This window comes from Halichoeres trimaculatus, unplaced genomic scaffold, assembly GCF_033239565.1.
Source record: "Halichoeres trimaculatus isolate MK-OKI-2021-1 unplaced genomic scaffold, fHalTri1.1 fHalTri1_scaffold_24, whole genome shotgun sequence".
In the NCBI taxonomy this organism is placed as follows: Eukaryota; Metazoa; Chordata; class Actinopteri; order Labriformes; family Labridae; genus Halichoeres; species Halichoeres trimaculatus.
Genome location: NW_027437202.1, coordinates 7,497,890 through 7,521,612, shown reverse-complemented (window position 1 = coordinate 7,521,612; position 23,723 = coordinate 7,497,890). Strand labels below are relative to the sequence as shown.

The 23,723-nt window shown below is 46.8% G+C and overlaps 2 protein-coding genes across 3 annotated transcripts; both read left to right on the top strand.

Annotated features, from left to right (window-relative positions):
* Positions 1–158: 158 nt before the first annotated feature.
* On the top strand, positions 159–9,776 carry LOC141786040 (putative ribonuclease ZC3H12C). 2 transcript variants are annotated; one of them, XM_074664738.1, is made up of 7 exons: positions 159–295; positions 2,375–2,583; positions 4,920–5,715; positions 5,804–5,943; positions 6,018–6,252; positions 6,343–6,449; positions 6,534–9,776. In XM_074664738.1, exons 3-7 carry the CDS (start codon positions 4,988–4,990, stop codon positions 8,060–8,062), a joined length of 2,739 nt encoding a protein of 912 aa, XP_074520839.1. In that variant the 5' UTR covers positions 159–295; positions 2,375–2,583; positions 4,920–4,987; the 3' UTR covers positions 8,063–9,776. The 2 variants fall into 2 exon arrangements, with proteins under 2 accessions (XP_074520839.1, XP_074520840.1); XM_074664739.1 differs by lacking the exon at positions 2,375–2,583.
* Positions 9,777–10,415: 639 nt separating this feature from the next.
* Positions 10,416–22,633, top strand: LOC141785966 (radixin-like). The gene is made up of 15 exons (XM_074664626.1): positions 10,416–10,639; positions 12,062–12,155; positions 15,885–15,968; positions 16,053–16,148; positions 16,571–16,693; positions 17,579–17,730; positions 17,832–17,915; positions 18,002–18,148; positions 18,667–18,763; positions 18,869–19,032; positions 19,241–19,371; positions 19,623–19,783; positions 20,270–20,362; positions 20,454–20,690; positions 21,541–22,633. Exons 2-15 carry the CDS (start codon positions 12,144–12,146, stop codon positions 21,703–21,705), a joined length of 1,746 nt encoding a protein of 581 aa, XP_074520727.1. The 5' UTR covers positions 10,416–10,639; positions 12,062–12,143; the 3' UTR covers positions 21,706–22,633.
* Positions 22,634–23,723: the final 1,090 nt, after the last annotated feature.

Sequence of the window (23,723 nt, the reverse complement as noted above, 5' to 3'; positions counted from 1 at the left end):
TTAGCCTAATGGCAATTAGGCTTTCGATTTTTTTTTTTGTTTGTTTTATTGTAGAAATAAAGGATAAGTTATCGATTTTCTTAACACAACTAAACCACCGGTCGCTTTTATTTTGAAGCTTAGACCGGAAGTCCCGCTGCGCATGCTCCATAGTCCCTACCCAGCTTGACGCACCTTGGCTGGGTCACGCTGCAAACCAGCCGGATGTTTTGCGTCGCCAGAATGTGATGGGAGCGTTCATTGTGTCGTCTCCTCACCCAGCTCACCGAGCAGCTCCAGCGGCGGCCCTGACCGGGTGAGTATCCGAAAACAGCGCTCTGTGCGCGGCCTCGCGTGTCCGAAAAGCTGCAGGTTGTTTTGGGTGAAAGCTGCAGAGAGGTCGTGACGGTGTTGGGTTGCAGTGACCGTGCACGCCCCTGCGCGCTCCCACACAGCCGTGATATAGTTTCTGTACATTGTGGTCCCTTCAACAGGCTGAGGGAGGGGATGCTGAGGCTCAGTTCTCACATATTAAACCAGGGATGCTCCTGAAAGGCTGTGATCAGAGGAGATGAGGTTTTAAGAGCTGTGCTGTGATCAGGCCTGAGGAAAACATTAGCAGCTTTCTCTGTCTGTCTCTCCACCTGTCTAATGTTCCTCAGACAGCTGTCTGCTCTCACATCAGGCTGCTTTCACAAGAATACATCTTTCATGACTCTTAACTTTAAGTTGTGCTCTTTCAAATGCAGCTTTTAGAGGCTGGAATAAGCCAGTCAGCCTCTTAGACATCAGGACTACAGTTTTATGGGTCACAAAGTTCATGTGCATGGATAAAAAGTCACATTAATGCACTGACTTTAATTCTTTTCATGCATTTGAATGATAAACACATGCAGCTGACACATACGCGTGCTGCTGTGATGAGCTATCTTAATCCCTGCTGGATGTTATTTTGTGTTTCCAAAGGTCACAGGACGGGTCAGAGGGGTCACAGGGGCAGAGGGGGCTCCTTCTGCTGCCCCAGCCTGGGTCGTATAATCACTTTTTAGTGTTTGTTTTAACCTGCCAGATGGGTTTGCTGCTGCATTATCTACAAAACGCCAAATTATCCCAGCTGGTTTTGTCAGTTGTTGTGTTTTTTAGTTGTTTTTCATGCAGGGGGGCGTGGCAGTCTGAGTATTTGCAGGTGACTGACAGTTAAATATCAGTTTTTGTGTTGGGTATCTGTTGTTAAAAGTCTGTAGCTTCAGTGTTTTCATGTGCATTCAGTGTCATCTGTCACTTTAGAGAAGAAGAGTCTTCTCCTGTTGCAGCACAGTTGTTGGGAGCACACACACTCTCACACACTCTCACACACACACCTGTTTGTTTGGACAGATGGTGGACAGAGCGCTCTACTGTCTCTGTGTGTTTTGGATCGTGTGCGGGCGCTCAGCTGTTCTCATTCCTCGCTGACTCTGGGCACGTTTTGATTTCATCAGGCTCCAGTTTTTCCTGCTGAGACGCTGCAGCTGATTAAAAAATGATGGAGGAACACTCGACAACACGGGCCGCTGCTCGCTGCTGCGGACGGCATGTGAATGAGCTGAAACAGAAAATCAAACATGACCCAAACTTCTGTTTATTCCTCCTCAGAGAAAAGTTGACTTAAGGCTGTAAACTTACAGTGAAGTTGTGTTTCTTTAATCCCTGATGTCTCTGTGTCATTTATTTATTCGCGCACAGGCTCCATCATCACATAAAAGACAGAAAGGCAAAGATTTGTGCTTCCGAGTCATCTGCCCTAAGTGTGCTGGGACAAAGAGCAGCATGTCCTCTCCTCACACTCTTTAGGACATAAAACTTTTTGATGTCCGTCGCCCCCCCTGCACTCACCCTTCCTCCCTTTCAGCCCTGCCACACTCTCCTCTTTCCTGCACTCTCTTAAAGGCCACGCTGGTCTTTCAGCCGGCCTTTCTTTCTGTTTCCACCCCCCCACTCGCCGCCCCCTGAAGACAAAGGGAGGAGAGTGACTGTGGCGCTCTGTAGCCAGGTGTTCTCCATTGCTGCTTCAGGCGGTAATAGCCCCGGCCCTCACCCTGCAGCTGCCCTCCCCAGCCTCCCATTGTGAGGCCCTATTGTTCAGCAGCCCACCCCTCGTTGATTCATCGGCCACACAGGGGACACCCTTTCAGACTCAGGAGTGTGTGTGTGTGTGTGTGAGGGTGCACGATGAGTACGCGTGCCTTGGGGAAGCTGGGTGTTGCAGACCTCCTCCTCCTCCTCCTCCTTCTCCTCATTGTAAGCCCGCCGCGCTCTGATTGGTGGAGCAGCAGCCAGTCTAAACGAGGGAAAGGCAGACATTGTTGCTCCATCTGTTCTGCCACTCATTGTCCAACTTGTCTGCTTTCCGTAGTGAAAAAAATCAGCTCTGGAGGACACACTGACATCCAGGACGGAGGAGGCTGGAGCTGGATGCTGAGCTGGGACGTCTTCCTCGGATGCTGCAGGAACTTTTCTCTGTCTCACCTGCTGCAGGTTCTGCTGCTCTCTGAGGATTTTAACCTGCAGAAATGAGCTAATACAGCTTCCTTTTCTTCATTGTACGCTGATCTGTTAGAGCCGGTAAGTGAGGCGGCTGTGACCTGATTAGTCTGCTGGAGGTTCAACTTTTTGTCTTGTTTTTTGAGCTCTTTGTGGATGAAGCGACTGTAACTTTTGTATGAGTGGCAGAAATGAGAGTGAGAAGTTCAGGAGGATGTATCTCCTCTTCATAATCTTTAGCAGGGGTCTAGAAAAGAAAACAGGACAAACAATGTGGTGAAGGAACTGCTTTAATATGTGGCTTTGTTCTTGAAGTGCAAAACAGGAGAAGAAGAAGAAAAATAATATTTAAAGAGACCTCATCCAATGATTTATGTTAAAAAAAAGCAAAAAAAATTCTTTAAGATTTGCATGTTATGCTCAACAAAATTTTATTGAATCCCAGAATATTTGTAAAAATATTATAACGCTTTAAAGTCTTTCACAAAATGCAAAATAAATATATAAAAAAATTAAAAAACAGTGCAAATTGTTCAAAAATATTGTTTAAAATATAAAATAAATTTGCAAAAGATTTAGAAATATTTTAATTAGAATAAAATCGTCAGATCTTCTGTCTAATCAAGCTAAATTTGAAAAATAACAAAAATCTTGACGTGCAGCTGCAGGTTTAAAGAGTTTGTGGTGATGCACACACCTGCAGAAGTGTTTCTTAAATCTGCAAACGTCTGAGCTGATGCAGTTTTTAACAGCATGCCTCTGTGTTTATGTCACACTCATTAACGTGGGATTTGTGTGTGTGTGTGTGTGTGTGTGTGTGTGAGTGTGTGTAAGGGGGAAACACCAGTTGCAAGTAGCGCTCAGCCGACATCTGTTGCCCCTCTGCTGGCGGGGAAAGCCGAGCGCGCCTTTCATACACACACACACACACACACACGCAGGATCCCCCACCTTATTATCCTGTCTTCATCTTACAATAAGTTTTGCACAGTTACAGGCTGCACACAAGCCCCGCCCACACTCCAAACCCCCCATCCAAAGCCCCCTCACACAAAGCACTGTCTGTGTTACATATTCATTACAGCCTCCGTGTGTGTGTGTGTGTGTGTGTTTGAATGATGCACACACACTCTTTCTGCAGGTCTGAGATGTTGGGATGAGGCCGTTGGTCCGTTGGGATTCAGCTGAATGCTTTTCCTGGGGGGCTCAGACCACACTGTGAGACTTTTAAATCCTGCTCTGACGTCCAATCAGATCGTCCGGATGCAGGGCTTTAAATGAATCATGTTCCTCCTGAAGTTCCTGATGCGTTTGTCCTCATCCGTCCACAGAGACATGCATCACGTCAGGTGTGCATGTGCAGCTCGTGATCTCAGAGAAACTTTGTTAACTTTAGCTGCGTCACTTTGGACCATGGGGTAGAGATGTGTTCCCAGCAGCCTCGCTTCCTCCTCGCCGGCGTGACTCACTTCATGAGGCAGATGTGTGTTGTGGTGCTCCATCAGTCCCTGTCCTCATCACTCTGCTGTCTCAGGTTGCCAGTGAGGCACACTTAAGCCCCTCCCTCCCCCACCGCAGACCTTGTTGTATTGTGTGTCCTGAATATGTGTGTGTGTGTGTGTGTCTTGGCATTTCGAAGGCTGGATGCTTTCAACAGCTGTAGCTTAGCAACAGTAGCGCAGCCATGTTGCTAGGCAGCGCCTTTTCATAAAATGCGGACTCACCACAGCTCCTCCCCCCCCTCCCTGCAGCTTGAAGTCACTTCCCGTCGCGTTTGCTCCCAAAGATGGTGAAGTTTAAGTTTTCTGCATTTCTCCAACATGAGAATCATGAGCGCCTTAAGCTGCGTGCTGATTGGCTCGTTGGCTGCAGAGCCCCTCTGTGTGTTAATGAGTGACTCCACTCAGCGGGAGGAAGCATATGGAGCTTAATTATCAGGTAGAATAGGAGGGGGAGGGTCTGCCGGCCAGTGGCCAACGGCTCGCTGCCTCCCCCCCCTGTTGGATTAACGTGCTGTGGCGTGGCCCTATAAAACCACACAGGGGCCAGACTGAAAAAAGCGGGAGTCCATTAATTAGGATGAGAGGCCCCTTCGGCTCTTTGTGTAAACCAGACGGTTCCTCTAGTCCCCAACTGCCCCCAGACAGCGGCTAACAGTGAGAGCGAAGCTTTAGCAAACATTTACACAAGACGCAAAGGTGACAGGTCAGATTTTCATAAAACCACACTGAGTGTTGACTCTACTTTAGAGAGTCTGCCGGCTGGATGCAAATCAGGAGACAGACTTTCCAGTCGTCTCTTCGCTATATCTAACTTCCTGTTTTCACTTGTGGTCTGACTCATTTCTGTCCTTGTGGTGATTTAAAAACCTAAACCTAAGGATTGACTTCATCCACCCTCTCCGTCTCCTCCCTCAGGCACCCATGAGTCCGTCTTTGTGAGAGGGCAGCCTTCCCCCGGTGTGCTGGATGTCTGTGACAGACCCATGGGCCAGAAGGACCATGTGGAGGCAGGAGCAGGCCACATCCTCGACCTGGGGCTGGACTTGGAGTATCTCCACGTAGCGGGGAGCGACCGGCACGCTGGCGGCGCTGACGGGCCCCCTGCTATGGAGGAGCAGGGGGAGACCTCCGGCAACAGCAGCACCGCTGATTCCCCTCCTCCGGGTTCAGCGGAGGAAAAAGCCGACGTGGAGTGTGACGCGGCGCTGCATCCCCTGGATGGAGGAGAAGGAGGGTCGACTCACAGTAAGAACACCCACCAGCCGCTCTGTCGGACCCAGTGTGTGGACTTAGGCACTGAGGGTCCTCCTGAGTCCCCGGCGCAGACCCCTCCACCTGAGCCTCCGTCAGACCCCGCTGCAGCAGAGCAAGCGTCTGAGCCGGGCGGGAAGGAGTACCAGGCGAAGCTGGAGTTCGCCCTAAAGCTGGGCTACTCCGAGGAAACTGTTCGACTGGTTCTGTCCAAGCTGGGCCCTGACACGCTCATCAACGACATACTGGGAGAGCTGGTCAAACTGGGCACCAAGTCAGACAGCGAGCAGCCGACCGCATCATTAGCCTCCACGTCTTCATCCTCATCCTCCTCCTCCTCCTGCGGCTGCTCTGATCTGCTGGACAGCCAGAGGTCGGACTCTCCGTGTCCCTCAGAGTCTGCGTGTGACCAGGACAACCTGCGGCCCATCGTGGTGGACGGGAGCAACGTCGCCATGAGGTGAGGGCGGGGCTTAAAGCGGTGTTTCTTCACACTCTGTCCTCCACAGCGCCCAGAATAACCATGTCCTCTTATCTGTGTCTTAAAGCCACGGCAACAAGGAAGTGTTTTCCTGCCAGGGCATCCAGCTGGCTGTTGATTGGTTCCTGGAGCGGGGTCATCATGACATCACAGTGTTTGTGCCTGCGTGGAGGAAAGAGCAGTCTCGTCCTGACGCCCCGATTACAGGTGAGGATAAGAGACTCTACAACACACACACACATGTAGAGATGACTGTGAAGTCAACTCCTCCTCCTCCACAGATCAGGAGATCCTGCGTCGCCTGGAGAAGGAGAAGATCCTCGTCTTTACTCCGTCACGGCGAGTCCAAGGACGGCGCGTGGTGTGCTACGACGACCGCTTCATCGTCAAGCTGGCGTACGAGTCGGACGGCATCATCGTCTCCAACGATAACTACAGAGACCTCGCCAACGAGAAGCCCGAGTGGAAGAAGTTCATCGACGAGCGGCTGCTCATGTACTCCTTCGTCAACGACAAGTAAGAGGCGGCGACTTCAGACGTCTAAGAGTCTCTGCCTCCACGTCTTCACTAAGTCATGAATCTGTTTTGTTTTTTGTAATCCGTTAGATTCATGCCTCCAGACGACCCTCTCGGCCGCCATGGCCCCAGTTTGGACAACTTCCTGAGGAAAAGGCCTGTGATGCCCGAGCAGAAGAAGCAGCCTTGTCCGTACGGTGAGAAACACAAACCTCGTTATGCTGCGTCGTGTTTGTTTGCTGGAGGTGTAGTAACACCAACGCCTTCTGTCTCCGCTGCAGGAAAGAAGTGCACTTATGGACACAAATGTAAGTACTACCACCCAGAACGAGGAGCCCAGCCTCAGCGTGCCGTGGCAGACGAGCTGCGTGCCAGCGCCAAGACCTGTGTCACCACCAAGCACCAAACAGACTCTGGGCTGGTGAAGAGCCACAGCGTGCCAGCTGGCAGCATCGAGGCCAAAAAAGGTGCTCCCAAAAGACAGTCCGACCCCAGCATCCGCGCTCTGTCCTACAGCGACGCCGAGGAGAAGCTGCTGGCCAAAGGCAGGATGGAGAGCCAGAAGAGCAGTAGCAGTAGCTGCAGCGGGAGTTTGAGCATGTCTCCGGCTCCAGGAGGAGGTCCTCCATCTGGTCTGAGCCTCCCCCCGGAGCCGCAGAGAGCAGCCACCCCCCACGCGCTACCAGCCCCAGGACATGACCTCTACCCTCACTGTGAGTCTCCAGATCTGAGCTACTACTCGGTGACTCGTGCCTACTCGGGCCTGAGCCTCTCCACCAGACGCAGCCCAGACTGCCGCTTCCCCAACGACACCGACCTGCGCCTGGGCTCCATGGGCTCGGCGGGGTCGGAGTGCGGCAGCGAGAGCAGCGTGAGCTGTGGGAGCAGCTGCGACTCGTACAGCGAGAGGCCGTGTCCCGGGTGCCCTCCTGACACTGTGATGGAAGACAGCGTGCATTTCGCTAACCCGCACAGCCGCGTGTATCCTCACCACACGGCGTCCAACCACGAGCTCTGTGGACTCCACCCTGCGGAGTACACAACCATCCAGCACGGCCACACGTCTAACCCCGCGGTCCACAGCTACCACCTGAGCGTAGCACGTGGGGGGCAGACCTGCGCTCACGACCAGCCTCCACCTGAAGCCCCCCCAAAGCGCCCTCTCTACCCGTTACCGCCACACCTCCAGCACCAGCCGCTCGCTGCTCGCTCCAGCTGCCCCGGCGACTACCACTCTCTGCCGCAGTCCAGCCTCCACCCGCCTGGCTCCCCTCTGGGGCGCTGCCTGGCCCCCACACGAGCGGAGAGCGTGTCAGACTCACACCTGTACGAGCACCTCTCCACCTCACACCACCACCACCGCGCCAAAGCTCTGCCTGGGTGGGACTCGTACTACAGACAGCCTCCGTTACCTCCATCCAGGTACGAAGCATCAGCCTATCAGAGCCTGCCGGACACTCGACAGTCCTGCTACCCTCCTCCTTGGGCACAAGACGGCTACCCTCACCACTCCTCTCACCCTGCCCTCCACCCGTCCCCGACACACTACCTGAACCACCCGTCTCACTCCCCCCACCCTCCGTACAGCTCCCACCTGTCCGTGCCCTCTCACGCTCCACCTTCCTACATGCACCCAGAGTCTCCTGCGCACTCTCGCTACGAGGACGTGAGGGAGAAGGTGTACGTGAATCTGTGTAACATCTTCCCCTCTGAGCTGGTGAGCCGTGTGATGGCGAGGAGCCCTCACGTGACCGACCCCCAGCAGCTGGCGGCGGCGATCCTCGCGGAGAAAGCTCAATCAGGATACTGAAAGAAAAACGCAGCAAACCAGAAACACGATGGAGAAGATCTTCAAGTTTGAAATGAAACGCTTCAGATGATCCAAACCTAACATGTGTTCTTCCTGACTCTTCCTCTTTATTTATTCAGCAGCTAACTGTACGCATCTTTTTCACGCCGGACTTTTTTATGCATCAACTCTGAAAGCACTTCTTTCTTTTGTTTTACAGCTGAGTCATGACTTCCTGCATCAAATGAGGCTGATGTGAAGGGTTGTCTGAGTTTTCCGCCGTCTTTGAGGCCAGATGAGTTTTGTGTGAATCAGAAAGTTTCTGCGTGTCGTCGGTGAAGACGTGGTGGTGGTCAGAGTTGTAGCTGCAGAGATGGGTGACCCTGTCGTGTGTACCTTAGTTTTAGTAAGGGACATCTCTCTCTTTCTCTCTCTCTCTCTCTGGCCCTTTATTCTGGGTCGACTCTGGTTTCTGCTACAGATAGAAAACACCTCAACACGAGTGAATCCAACCTGTACCTACTGTAAATATATTTAAGCGATAACCTTGCTGTGCTTTTGTTGAACAGCGTCTCGTGTCGTCTGTAGCAGATCCCAGCTGAATCCACGCTAGACAGAGAAAACCTTGTTTGATACAAATTGTATCATTAACTAAGTCGCTGGTGTTATATACAGTACATGGACTTGTTGATCTGTATTTATCAAACACACTTGATGTATTGTTGCTTTACGAGGAAGTGCATTGACAGCAGCTTTATTCCAATCGAGACGTTCCAACTTTTAATCTTGGTGAAATTGCTTCGAGACAATTATTTCACACGGAGTTGTCTGCCTGCTTTGTTCAGGTATCACAACCTCTTTGTGCGTGCTTTTGGGTTTGAAGCTGGCTTTGTTTTTACAGGAGCTCCAGTGAAATCATGTGTTTGGGTTGGGGTTCGCTCATTTTCAGGCTGCAAAGTTTCTTACAAACCAAAATCCAGCCTTTCCAAAAAGATAAGTGATCACAAATGATCATTATTAGAATAAATGCGATCAAACTCATTTGGATTTTTTTATTCAGTTCAAATAAAGGATCTTTTCTCATTTTCTCCTCTACAAAGATTATTTCTACGAGCTCGTCAAACTGTTCATCACAAGCCAGCGTCAAAGGCCCACCGGTTCCTTTCCTATCCAACGTGTCACATTGTACCAATAACAAACTGTACAATCACACGTGCTGTTAACGAAAGAACCTTCGAGTATTTTGAAGAAGCGCCTTCGTTCTGGCCCCCTGGCACCGTGTGCCAGTGTGGCCCCTGAGCGTGGGCCCAAAGTAATGCCTCTTCATGGCATTGTGCTTATGACACATCCAATACTCTGAACTATGTTCAGCTATATGTTATGCATGTTTTGATTTGTTTTAGATTCTGCATGTTCTCCTTTTTTATTTGTATATAGTTGTGTTTTCTGTCCCGGGCGTCTGTCTAGCAGTGAAGTTTCTGTAGGCTTACCTTTACACCAAACGGGCTTGTTTTTCTGCAACTAAGTGTTTGATTAGGTATCCTTTATGGTGTAACACCGTTCTCTGACTCTGCTATAGACTCACCTTTGTTACTGAGGTATTCAATGCTATGTACCAACAAATTCAGCATGGTGATCCTGTTTGAAACTTACATATTTTTCCAGTAGAGTAACTGTTACTAACCGATTACTGTAACATTTTCAACTGTATCTGTGATTGTTGATTAAAGATGATGTGAAGAAAGCTTTCCTTCCCTCTGGTTTGTATTTCATCACACACACATGTATAAAAATAAGGTAAGTTTGCACATATTATACAGATGTGTGTTAAACAGACTGCATATTTCATCATGTCCACAGTGGGGAGCTGTGCCATAAAACCAGCCCCTTATAAAACTGGATGCTCCATACATTCATGCTTTACATCCACTCCTTGCTCCCTGACAGCCATGTTGAACATCTGTGCTTTTAGCTTCATCAAGTGCCTGATGGAAACTTAAGGCAGCAGTGGAAAAGTGAGATTTGTTCCCCTTCAAAATAAGTTAAATAGCGCAAACCAGGCATTTTAATCCTGAAATTATATCTAAAAACTGATAGATTTTTTTTTAATTGTTAGTGGACGTGTGGTTCTTGAACAAGCATCACTTTAAAATTGTCTGGAATTATGTTAAAGTGAACTTAGATTTAACTTATTGGCAAAATAAATTTAATCTCCTTAATCATTCTGTTTTTGTTATATTATACACGATGATTTTTGTGTTTAAGTTCGTTGTGTTTATAAAACCAACTTATCTGTTTTTAAAAAATACTCTGTATATTTGGTTTATTTATTTACGCTTGCACGCGGCTTTTAATGTGAAAGTCCACGCCGGAAGTAGTGACGCTTCTGCCTCTGTGTTTTGACGCTGGCACCCCAAATCGCCTTATGCTTGTTAAGACTTCAACGGTTTTTCCTCTATCTGCGGGAATTTCTCTGGGTAAAGCTTTGAGGAGGAATCAAAACAGAAGGAGATCGGGTTTTTCATCGCGGATACTTCGCTGAATGTGAAGATCTCAGGCCTTTTTTCTACCGTTTCCAGGAGCTACTTCGTACCCCCGGTGAGTTACTGCCTCTCCCTAAAAAGATGAGCTTCTTCAAGTTTGATGCAATAGCGGATATCCTCGTGCTCGGCTAATTGATGTTTAATTCCCTGTGAGACCGTTAGCGAGTTGGGCGAAGTTGTAGTCGATAGATTTTACACCGTGTAGCTGTTAATGACAAGTCCTACAAAATGTTTTGGTGGCGATCGTAGGAAATTAATGATGGCGAACATTTTTAAGGCTGTTATTTAACGATCGAGCTGTCAGCCTTGGGGTGTTTTGATCGCCAACATGAGGAGAGGGAAAACAGCTTTAATGTGAAGAAATCTCCCCTGATTTTACATTTCACCTCATAGTATTTGCGTGTTTTTTTTTATCTTCTTGAAAGTGTTTAAGGTTGTTGACAATTGGATTTAGATACAGTTAAATTTCAGAGTAACGGTTGCCAACTCTCGGCGGGTAAACGGGCTAATTGCTCCGCTACAAGTGGGCATGTCTCCATGTGCACGGCGAACTACAACAATAATGGCCTCTTTGGGCTTCCTTACTTCCAAATTCCTCTAACCTTTTACACATGTACTCACTTTTTTTCTCAAGATTATTTTGTTTTTATTATTTTTCCTGATTATCTGTGTTAAAATAAGTAACTGTTACTGCGCAGTAGTGACCAAACTGAGCCCAGTATTGCGCATCCTTTGAGTTTTATCACCTAAATAGTCCTAGAAGTGTTTGCTTAAGCTGTCAACATCTGCATCTTCCCTCTTTAAAGAAGAGCATCCATGTCTGATTGATGACATGACATGTTGACATAACATAGTGTGAGGCTTGGAGCAGTTATTTTAGTATCATATGACAGTTCAACACAGGTCATGGCCAAACCTACAGGCTTATGTTTCAACCAGACTCCATCAGGGACTGTGATGTGTTTTTTTTTTTCCCCCAACATTATTGTTTTAACAAGTGCATAAAAACCAAACATCACTCAGGTACACAAACAAGGGTCATAAAGCGTAATAATAATGATAATTGTGTGTAAAAACAAACAAAACAAAACAAAAAAATAAATAATAATAAAAAAAAATTAAGAAGAAAAAGGAAGAAAATAAATCATATGTTAGTATATGATATATGTTTATGATAGGAAGTTAAGTTAGAACTCAAATTGTTGTTGGTGTTTTAAATAAAGATAGAGACAGTAGTTATAATGATAATTATGCCTATACAAATACATGTATAAATACATATATATTCAGAAATTAGGCAAATATATGTAACAAAATTGATAAACTGATAAAATAGAAAAAAAAATAATTTAAATAAATGAATATGTATGGGATAAAAAGATAGTTCCTGTATTTATCAGGTGTTTAAGCTGGGAAGTGATCAAACTGAAACAAACTTGATATGAATCCACAGTTGCATCCTCTCTTTTGCTTTCAGATCCCGTGTTACTGGTGTTGTTGCCGTCCTGTGACGGATTTACCCTCTCATCTGTCGGGTGCAAGGAGGAGAGGACGCAAAGATGCCGAAACCGGTGAGATGCTTTAACAAACACTCAGAAAACAGCAACCAGGAGGATGTAGAGAGGCATGCTTCAGCTGTGCACTTCTCCTGCTAATTGATTCAGATTGTTTGACACGAGAAAGAAAGCTGCAGGCACAACTTAACAAGTAGTTTATGATACATGACATTAAGAAGAAACATGAAGGTTGCAGTCTGTGAGCCTGTGGGCTACATGTGTGCATCAGAGAAGCTGAAGTTTCTCCCCCTGGCTGCTCCCACTCCTCTTACTCCTCTTCCAAGTAAACAACAGCCAGAGTGTGAAGCGAAGTGCCTGGCCCACAGGCCTGCAACTGCAACACTGCTGCCTTTGTTGTTTAAAGGGTGGAGAGAATGCCAGAGTCCTGGGATGTGAACAACGCCAAAACAGAGAGCAATTTGATGCAGTTCTTTCCCGGCTGTTAGCGCTGCTTTTTTCAGGATAAGCAGATCTGGGTCGAGCGCTGTAATTAACCTGCAGAAAGTGCATATCACACTTTGCTGTGGAAATGTTAAAGTCGATTGCAATGTCTGATTGCTAAAGCTTGCATCAGAAACTTTCCAAGCAGCTGACAACAGCATGTCCTCTGTTTGCATGTTGGGGGACTTTGTCAGCTACAGAGGAAGAAGAAACCAGGCACTGATGTCACCCTTCATTTCCTCCTCCTGTCCCTGAAGTCACTGAGGCTCTGTCCCAAAAACAGACCCTGTGACAGAGCAGGGAGCGACGTCTCTGTCTCTCGGACAGTAACTGACAGAGCAAGCAAGAGCCGTCCGACATGATCCTCTCCAGGCTCTGTGCCAGACTTCATAACTTCTGGAAAAAGCCTCTTTTGTCTCAGCGTCAGCGATCATCTGTAACAAAGGTGTCTTAAAGGTTGAGTGAAACAACAGTTTGTGGAGTCAGGAGGGAGAGCGCTGACGTGGTTTCCTGCTAATGCTTTAGCAACAGCATTAACTTTATTGAGTTTAACACGAACACGCTGTCCCTCCTCAGCAGCTTCAGGATGTAATGTTTGGTGAATCTGTTGTGGTTTTCGTGCCTCATCCTCCCTGACCTTTCCTCTTTAGCGCTCTCTCTGGGCTGGGGGCCAGCTGGAGAGTTATGAGATGACAGCACCCCACAGGAAAAGAGGGCCCTCATTGGTTTCCTAGCTTGTGGCTGTTTTCCTGCTCCCTGCAGAGGAGGCGTGCTGTATAAATCGGGGCTCCGGCTAGGTCAACATCCTGGCTCTGCGGAAGTGCTGAAGAAAGAGGATTATCACTGTCAGAGGAGGCTGGAGTCACGCAAATTGTCCAAATATTCAACTTTAAAGTGTCACACCAAAAGTTTGTTTGCTAGCTGTGTTTGACCTTTGACCTCATTCTCAGCAGCTAGCTTCATGATGATGCAGGCTGACTTTACTATCTGTCTGCTGCATCTTGTAAAATAACTTCAGATCCCTTCCCCCTCTAGGATGGATGTTTGTGTTTCGAAGTGGCAGTGATTCCTCCTCTCCTGTTCTCACTCCTCCTTCCTGTCTCCCTCTGAAGCCGGCCTCACCCTGCAGGGGGGTTAATCAGAGGGACAGACAGCTGCTCGGGGCCCAGCAGGCCAGATTAGTAGTTCTACTGATTGAAGCGTATGTGTGTGTGTGTGTGTGTGTGTGTGTGCCTGTCTTTAAGGCCTCTCTCAGCAAAGCTCCTCTTAACAGCTTACAGTTACTAAACAGCTGCACATTTAACAAGAGGCCTGTCTGGGAGGGAACTTGTCTTCTCGGCTGAAATGGAGAGGGGGATTTAAGTGCGCACAGAAAGGAAGCTATCATTGGGACGATGCAGCCTGGAGGTACCCTCCAGCTTTGTTCGCTTGGTGCTGAAGTTGACATCTGTTTTAAACCTGTGCTGTCACAAACAAGCTGCAGCAGACAAATAGTGAAGTCTCCACCCTTCCTTCTAGCTTTCCTGACAGCTGATTGGCTGATCGATGCGTGTCTCGGTACAATAGGGCTGCAGCTATCGAATATTTTAGTATTCGAGTATTCTACTGAAAATCCCATCGATTAATCGAGTAATCGGATAAAATGCATTTTTGTTTAGTTAGGGCAGTTATTTTACTCTTTAAGAAATAGAGTTTTCTGATACAGCGTGTCAGTAAGAGCACTTGCTTTGGTAGCTCCTAAATTTGTAAACACACTTTGACACATTTTTTGTGCCTCGTACATGTCATCAGATGTTGCGGATCCGTTTCGTAGAATGACCCATTAGTCTCCAAACTCCAGAAAAGAAACTAGCTTTGTTGCTAGTTGCTATTTTGTATAAGAGGTCTGAAAGCTCTCTTAATATGGACTCAGCTCTATTTGAAATACCACTCTTTGATCTTTTTCATAATTAATCAGAGAAAATGAATCGAGTATTTTTTGTAATCGAGTACCTCGAATCATTCGAGGAATCGTTTCAGCTCTGGTACAATCTGCTGCAGACAGATTCTTGGAAGTTGTAGTGATGCAAATTAGAAAACATCTGCATGAGAAATACTAGCTAGCTGCACAGTTGTTTGGTCAGGACGTGCATCCGAGTGACTCTGCAAACGTGTAAAATCTGTGCTGCAGACTGTGTCACACGAGGACAGGCTTGGAAAAGTCGCTCCTTTGGGATTGCTCAGTTGTCAGCGTGTGTGATTAGCTGTGTCAGAGCGTCGGCATGTTGTCGTCTCCTTCCACCTCCCCCCCTCTCTGCAGGAGAGAGAGGATTAACTGACCGTCTGGTCTGTGCAGGATTCCACCTCTCTGTGCACTGTGGGTTGGCTATGTTTTAGAACACACACACACACACACACACACACACACACACACACACACACAAAGCCTGGCTCCTGAACATTCACGTCCGGTCACTTGGAAACCTCGGCACAGCAGCGCTATGTTCTCCATGACTCCTCCAGCCTCAGAGAGTCAACCAAGCAGCTACTGAAACCAAAACAGACTCAGTTCAACCGTCAGTGAAGCGTGCACGCATGAAGCACGAGAAGTTGACTCAAAGTTTCACTTTTAACATGCATTCAAATCTGCATGACATGAAAATGACGGTGGAGTTCTGTGGAGTGAGCAGAGCTCTGCACGGTGCAGCTGTAATGAAGGCAAAGCAGGAGAGCTCAGGCTGGACGTCTGGATTTTCATGGCTAATTAATGAGAGGCAGATACACCGAGGCCTGAGCTCCATGTGGTGCAGAGGGAGTCCTGCTATGTGCTGTATAGACACACATCTCATGGATTATTCATGGCAGAGAGAGTTGAGAGACAACGAGGGAGAAATGCAGAGTCAGCTCAGAGGAAAGAGGAAGGTGGCGTTTCTTTCCCTCCCTTTTTCAAACGCACATCAGCTTCCTGTCACATTCCCCGCTTCTTTTCTGCAGCTTCTTGTAACCACACGCCGCTCAGCGCGCGTAGGTGTGAGAGGAAGGATGTTAGATGTGTCGAAGGTCAGGCCCTCTACGCGCTCTACCGTTAGCAGGGCGCAGCCAATGACTGAGCGGAGTCTCTGCTCCACCCTGAGGAGCTGCTGCTGGCAGCGAAGGATGGAAACATGAAGGGAGACGAAGTTTACACCACGGCTCTGCTTGGATGGTGGAAAACTGACACATTAAACACACACCGGGCTGTGTGTGTGAGTTTACGATGGAAAACACACTCAGTCGTTTTAATACAATGGTCGTCTTTAACATTTCTGCTTCATCGTTTTCCAGATCAACGTCCGAGTGACCACCATGGACGCGGAGCTGGAGTTCGCCATCCAGCCCAACACCACAGGGAAGCAGCTCTTCGACCAGGTGAGAAAGAAGACGCTTTTTTTACGATTCCACTCTGGTTTAAGGAGAAAAGCTGTTTGTTATTTCCTGTCGTTCAACTCTCAGGTGGTGAAGACCGTGGGGCTGCGAGAGGTCTGGTTCTTCGGCCTGCAGTACATCGACAGTAAAGGCTACATCACCTGGCTCAAACTCAACAAGAAGGTCAGTTTTTCTCCGCTTCGTCACCATCGTTTTATTCCCTCAGGCTATTTCAGGCTCTATCTGCTGGTCTCCAAAGTTTGTTTGGGATTTACCCAGAAGCTGAGCTACATCTGCAGCTTCAGATGAGCTCTCTCTAACACACACCCACACACACACACAACTAGTCCACTATGCATGACAGAAGACTCCCCTCACACTTTGCATGTGTGTGTGTGTGTGTGTGCATGATTTCAAACCCTCCAGGCAGCTCTGAACAAAAACTGTTTTGTCCAAAAGAAATCGATCGTATCCTGAAATGATTCAAAGCCAGCACAGTTTTCACCACACGTCATTGATTGGTTAAAAGTTCATCACCGATCAGCATCTGTGCCCTCACTTTCTGATCTCCTGATGATGATGATGATGGTGTGTTTGTCTCCCAGGTGACTCAGCAGGATGTGAAGAAAGAAAACCCTCTGCAGTTCAAGTTCAGAGCCAAGTTTTTCCCCGAGGACGTTTCAGAAGAACTCATCCAGGAGATCACACAGAGACTCTTCTTTCTGCAGGTGATGGAGGAGCGAACGACTCTTTTTAAATGTCTGAACGATTCATCAACCAGCTTCATGGAAAATAAATCAGTGTCAAACCTGAAGAGCACTTACAAAATAGTCCTTTAATGAAAAACAAAACAAAGAATGTCCTCTCTTACTATTTTAATATCTTTCTCCCTAGCTTTACGGTTCCTCGCCGTCTTAATGTCCCGCGTCCCTAAGTTCCCAGAAAATAAAACACACACAAAATAATCCGCAAAAGAAATGCCGAATGTTTTCCCCGGTCCCGATCCAATGTTGGCCAAAAAATCCCACAGTTCACAAAACATCAAGTTCTCCAAAAAAAAGCCCTTAAGTTAATCCACGAGGGTCTGTCGTGCGCCGTGCTGCAGAATCAGAATGGCAGGGATGGGTATCCATTTACGTAAAACAAAAGGTGCCATGTTTAGGTACCTAAACGCATCCTTGTGACTGTGAAAAAGTGGAAGAGAAGGAGATTTTCCACGCTGGACATGAACACAACATTACAAGGTTATATATAAAAGAATAAACATGTTAAGTTAAAAAGAATTTACATTTTATTATTAAACAAATTGATATTTTTTACCACATAAACGCATAAAAGTTCAGAGAACTGGTACCGTTGAGTACTGATACCAGATGCAAGGTACCAGGAATCGGTAACGTATCGTTTCCAGCTCCGCCATCTCCTTAAATAACTTCCCACTAACTAAAACTTCATCTTTGCCCCATTTAGATCTTTTATTAAAGTGGAAACTTTTATCACTTCAAACACCACATGACTGTAACAACAGGACGCTCAAGTTCCTCAGGGAAAATCTGCCCACACATCTGAAAGGTTTGAATCTGAAATGTTTAATGAGCGAATCCGTTTCCCAGGTGAAAGAGGCCATCCTGAACGACGAGAACTACTGCCCCCCAGAGACAGCCGTGCTCTTAGCGTCATACGCGGTCCAGACCAGGTACGGAGACTACAGCAAAGACATCCACAAGCCCGGCTACCTCACCCACGACAGACTGCTGCCTCAGAGGTAAAAACCTGGAACATGATTTCCTCCTGTGACAGTCATTTGAGAGTCAGCGATCCAGTCAGGTGAAGTCATCATGTGTGTGTGTGTGTGTGTGTGTGTAGAGTCTTGGAGCAGCACAAACTGACCAAGGAGCAGTGGGAGGACAGGATACAGACCTGGCACGAGGAGCACAGAGGAATGCTCAGGTATGTTTGCACACTGAACGGCTCGTCATGTCTCTGTGGATCTTTTCTTCATCTCCATACTATGTGTGTGTGTTTGCTGTTCCCAGAGAGGACTCCATGATGGAGTACCTGAAAATCGCCCAGGACTTGGAGATGTACGGAGTCAACTACTTTGAGATCAAGAACAAGAAGGGCACACAGCTGTGGCTGGGCGTGGACGCGCTCGGCCTCAACATTTACGAACACGAGGACAAGTAAGGACTCAGAGGACGACAGATGATGTGTATCAGAGGTCCACTGTGCTGTGTTTCCCCAGCCAAGATATTTTTGATGTTGTGACTGAGAGATGGGTGGAGAAAGGAAGGCGGCGTCTGTCCGTTGTAGGAGAGTCTTTCCTGTCCTCTGCGCAGAGATATTTTTTACCCTTTGTGGAAAAGAGGGATAGATTTAATCACATCTCCTGCAGCATTTCCTCTGGCTGCTTTCCTCTTCCTGTCTGTCATCTGAGGTCATCACAAGGTCTCTTCTTCTTCTCTGGTCCAGGTGACAAAGGAAGGAAGTCAGGGATGGTTTCTTTTACTCCTCCTTTTATTAGTTTATAAATAAATTCTCTTTCTGTTTCCTCCTTTGATCAGAGAAACCATCTTTACTGTTATTGTTTGACAGGAAGTGATGCACGTTTGGCGACATGAACTCTTTCCCTGTTTATTGTCTTGTTAGAGCGCCACCTGCTGCCCAGTCGTGTCAGTCTGATCCTGTGTTTTTGTTTCAGGTTGACACCAAAGATCGGCTTCCCCTGGAGTGAAATCCGAAACATTTCCTTCAATGATAAGAAGTTTGTCATCAAACCGATTGATAAGAAAGCCCCGGTGAGCGTCCGAGTCCTCAAAGTCTTTCACGTCCTGCTCAGTCCTCACAGAGAGGAGTTTTTTCTTCGTGTTAAAGAGTTTTTCTCCACCTTTCTGTGCCTGTAGGACTTTGTGTTTTACGCCCCACGACTGCGCATCAACAAGCGGATCTTGGCGCTTTGCATGGGGAACCACGAGCTGTACATGAGGAGGAGGAAGCCCGACACCATCGAGGTGCAGCAGATGAAGGCTCAGGCCCGCGAAGAGAAAAACCACAAACAGATGGAGAGGTGAGGGCAAAGGGGGACCCTCAGGAACACCTTCACTTCCTTTAGGTGTCTGTGTCGTGATTAGTTTTAAACCTGTCACATGTTGAAACGTCTTCCCCGACCGGAGGGCAGCGTTCCCTCTGATTTGCACACTCTGCAGCAAAGGGATTAAACGCAGTGTGTGTTTGGGTTCGAGTGTCTCAGGGATTTGGTTTGTAAATGTTTTCAGGGCTCAGCTGGAGAACGAGAAGAAGAAGCGAGAGTACGCGGAGAAGGAGAAGGAGCGGATAGAGCGCGAGAAAGAGGAGCTGATGGAGAGGCTGAAGCAGATCGAGGAGCAGACGATGAGAGCTCAGAGAGGTACGCGTTCGTCTTTGTTTCCTTTCTGCTTCCTGTCCTCTGCTTCTGTCGTCACATTAGAGTCTCTGAGCTGAGCTGCTTCAGTTTTCATCGAGGTAGTTTTTTGGGGGGTATATACCCAGGATACAAAGTTTGGCTTGCAGGGGAACAGTCTCACCTGTCTTCTTCATGCTTCTAATCTGTCTTTGGATGAAGACACATTCATTAAAGTTTGAAAGTGAAGTGGGACATGACATGTCAAACGTCTGCAGAGCTGGAGGAGCAGACCCGTAAGGCGCTGGAGCTGGAGCAGGAGAGGAAGCGTGCGAGGGAGGAGGCGGACAGGCTGGAGAGGGACAGGCAGGCGGCGGAGGAGGCGAAGGCGGAGCTGGCGAGACAGGCTGCAGACCAGCAGAAGAACCAGGAGCAACTGGTACGCACTATAATGTCTGAGTAATGTTTATTTTTTTATTTATTTATTGCTACTTTTTTTACCAAATTTGCTAGGGATGCACGATGGATCGGTATTGGACAATATTTACTCATTAGCATTTTCAGAGCATCTTGAACAACATTTTAAGACCCAAATAATCTTGTTTCCTCCGACTATGTAAACACAAAACTACCTAAGAAGAGTGGACTCTCTTCTTTTTTGTCTCTCTTCCTGTTTTTGATCCAAAAATTACCAATATTGATATCGGTAAATATCAGTAAATATTGGTATCGGCCAAAAGTTTCATATCGGTGCATCCCTGAAATTTACTTTTAGCATTTTGTATTTGTACAAAGATGTTGCTCATCTATTTTTTTTTTTTTTTTGCGTATCAGGATGTTATATGTAAAATTAAAAAACAAACAAATAAATAAATAAATGAAAAATAATCTGTGGGGACATGCTTGTGTGTTCACTTCCTGTCAGGCTGCGGAGCTGGCTGAGTTCACCGCCAAGATCGCTCTGCTGGAAGACGCCAAAAGGAAGAAAGATGAGGAAGCCACCGAATGGCAGCACAAGGTGCGTTCACCTGACGCCAGTTTTATCACGTAAGTCCTGTGAGCGTAGCTTCAACCCCTCTGAGCGTGACCTGTCTCCATCCTCTCCACAGGCCCTGTCAGCCCAGGACGACCTGGAGAAGACTAAGGAGGAGCTGAAGACCGCCGTAACCGTGATGCCAACTCCCCCAGGCGGCAACGCTGAGAACGAGCACGACGAGCAGGACGAGAACCACGCGGAGGCCAGCGCCGAGCTCTCCAACGAGGGCGTCAGTCAGCTGGACCTGCGCAGCGAGGAGGCACGCGTCACCGAGGCCCAGAAGAACGAGAGAGTCAAGAAGCAGCTCCAGGTGAGACCTGGTTCCTCACAAACCAGACACACCCCACACACACACACACACACTCCTTGTTTATGTGCCAAAGATATTTGCATCTACTCTCCACCTCAGTGACAAATAAAGTAACAACACCAGCTCTCTCTCTAAAGAGATTTGCAGCTCGCTCCGACACAAATAACAACACGATAACATTATTTTCTAACAGCAGTTTTGTTGTGAAGACGAAAAACCAGCCAGGAATTGGCACATAAGGGTAAGACGAGGCCTAGTTTTCTTTTTGTCTTTAATCTCCTGCTCTTCTCAGGAGTAGACACGCTGGCTTAGAGTGTAGCCTGGCTTTAAAGCTGAGTCTTATTTTAAGAACAGGGGCTGGAGATGAAAGATATCGATGGATAGAATCAGTCAAGTCATTTTTACTAAGACAACACACACACATCTTTCCACCACCGTCTTGGTTTCCTCGGCTGTAGTTTGTTGTAGTTTGTGTTCTCCTGCTGCTTTCTGCTCAGACTCCAACAAACTGCCTTTTGTGGACGCGCTGCATCTGAACCTGAGCTAATGTGCCGCTTTTGTTCTGAACAAGCAAGTTTTGTCTGCGATACGTCCTTTAACCTTTACAAATCAGCTTCTTTAATTGGGAAGTACAACTTGGAGCATTCACGGTTGGAAGATGTGGTGAAGTATTTGCGGCGTCCCTGTTCCAAATCCAGGCCTGTGGTCTTCAGGCTTAAACAGGAATTAGCTTTTCCCCCCTGTGCCTTTTTTCTGCACTTTTGTCCTCTTGTTTGTGTTTTTTATTTCCTTTTTTGTTCCATCCTCTGACTCATCTTCATCTCCTCTTTCCTTCTCTTTGCTCTCTCAGACATTAAGTACAGAGTTGGCCGAAGCCAGAGACGAAACCAAGAAGACACAGAACGACGTACTGCACGCCGAGAACGTGAAAGCGGGCCGAGACAAATACAAAACCCTGCGCCAGATCCGACAGGGCAACACGAAGCAACGCATCGACGAGTTCGAGTCCATGTGAGAGCGGCACCTTCGTCGTCAGGGGGACGCGCTCCCGGACTCTCCCCTCAGCGGATGCTCAGTCTTCACGGGCGACAGATGTTTGCCCGGGAAATCTTGCGAAATGATATTTTGAAAAACTGCCAAAGTCCCGCTTAACATTTCCACTCTGAAAGTTTTGGATCCGCCCTTCATACGGAGCTGCCTACACGCTACTGTGAAGAAGATTGTCTGTAATCCTTGAGAGAAACTGCAAAAGCAAAATGGAAGCGTTTTCATTTTGAGCTAACTTGGCCATAGAAAGCTACTTTTAGTTTGTTACGCTTGACGACTTGTATGCAAAGGTTTAGTATGTTTTCAGTAAACAGTTACCTGTCCTTTCTTTGATTTTGAAGTTGTTTCTGCTGCTTCTCTTTAACTTCTTTTATTGATGACGCCCTTCTTTTTAGTTGTCTGTTCAGCATCTTCATGCTAGTCCACGGTTATGAATAGAGACTGCAGTTAGGGGAAGGAGGTGATTATGTTCATTTTGTTGATTTGGCGTCCAAGCTATTTCCAAACATATCACAAGCTAACGATGCTAATTCTCTCAGCTTCTGTGAACCTCTGTAGTGCCAAGCCGAGACCTTTTCAACCAATCGGATCAATATCAGCAGCTTTCAAAGGGTCAAAAATGTCATTCTTTGAAATGACTGCAGTATTTTAGTAGTTTCACATCAGGCTGAAGTAAATATCAACAATTGCAGTATTCTGAATGAAACAGAGGTGAATTGAAGCTTGTGGAGAATTGAGCCACCCAGCTTGTCCCATGGCAGGTTCTGATGACTGAATGTAGTCCAAAAAACAAAAGGGAAAGTGTTTTTTACCTGTAGAGGGGATGGGGTAGCAGGAACTATTGCCCTCCAGTGAGAATGTATTAAAAGATAAGCTAATTGGTCGTTGTGTAGCTGTGTGTGTGTGTTTAATTCCCAGTCACCACAGATGGTTCTGTGTGCATGCCAGCTTACACAGGATCCAAGGGTTTTGTCTCTGACAGTAATATAAAATCTCTATTATTATATTACATTCCCATATATATATATATATATATATATATATATATACATATATATATATTATATTTGTTAATTTTTTCAAAAGAAAAACTGAAGAATACATTGCATACCTTGTTCACACTCGGGCCTCCATATGTTGAAATAAAAAAAAATAATCCTTACACTGCAGAAACTTTTAAATATATATAAAAATGTCTCTATTTTTTTTTATATAATTAATGTATTTTATAATCTGGACAAGATGTCGTCATTAGATTTCAAGTTCTAGTATTTTGTTCATTTTTTTCATAGGGGAGTGAGACTTCAGAACAAACCAGCTTTGATTTCTCCTCATGGGGGAATGCGTTGACAATAACACACACATTTAGCAACTTTCCTTTAGTATTAGCTCACCTGACCTCAACATACTTTCATCATGAAATACAGGTCACGAAATGCACCTTTAAAACATCTGTGGAGGGGTCACTCCGTTTTTTTTTTTAGAATATGAAAAAAAAGTTGTCTTAGTTATTTTCTAATTTACACTGATCACCCTCGGCCCATTACAGGGTTCATTCCACCTCGTGCAACTAAAGCTTTCGCCACAGGATGGCGCCTTTGAGCAGAGTAAAACGTGTTGTTACACGTTAAGCCGTAGAAGATGCAGTTCTTCTTCGTTGGAGGAATTAAACGTAACGATAGGTAAACACTGAACACACTGAATTATTTTGAAAGGCTTGGATTGAGTTTTCGTGGTAATTAAACATCGCAGAGAAGCTGTTCGGGTTTTCTTTCCGTCGCTATGGTTATCCTGTTGATTCGTGACTACAATGGCGCTGTGAAGACTATCCTGAAAGGGCTCAGTTTCCCATGAGCACTCGCTCTTCCTGTTGTGTGAACGCCACACTCATGGCGTGCTTTTGTTTTGTAGCATGGATGGAGGTCGAATCATCTTTTAACTCTACTTTTCTTTGTTTCAGACATCTCCTCCCAGGATGCAAAGCGA

Bases quoted from the DNA above. Each gene is read 5' to 3' on its own strand.
- LOC141785966 (XM_074664626.1), top strand. The intron at 16,694-17,578 runs GTGATGGAGGAG...TCCGTTTCCCAG, and splicing joins AGAGACTCTTCTTTCTGCAG to GTGAAAGAGGCCATCCTGAA. The intron at 17,731-17,831 runs GTAAAAACCTGG...GTGTGTGTGTAG, and splicing joins GACAGACTGCTGCCTCAGAG to AGTCTTGGAGCAGCACAAAC.
- LOC141786040 (XM_074664739.1), top strand. From the start codon at position 4,988: ATGGGCCAGAAGGACCATGTGGAGGCAGGAGCAGGCCACATCCTCGAC. The intron at 5,716-5,803 runs GTGAGGGCGGGG...TGTGTCTTAAAG, and splicing joins GGGAGCAACGTCGCCATGAG to CCACGGCAACAAGGAAGTGT. The intron at 5,944-6,017 runs GTGAGGATAAGA...CCTCCTCCACAG, and splicing joins TCCTGACGCCCCGATTACAG to ATCAGGAGATCCTGCGTCGC.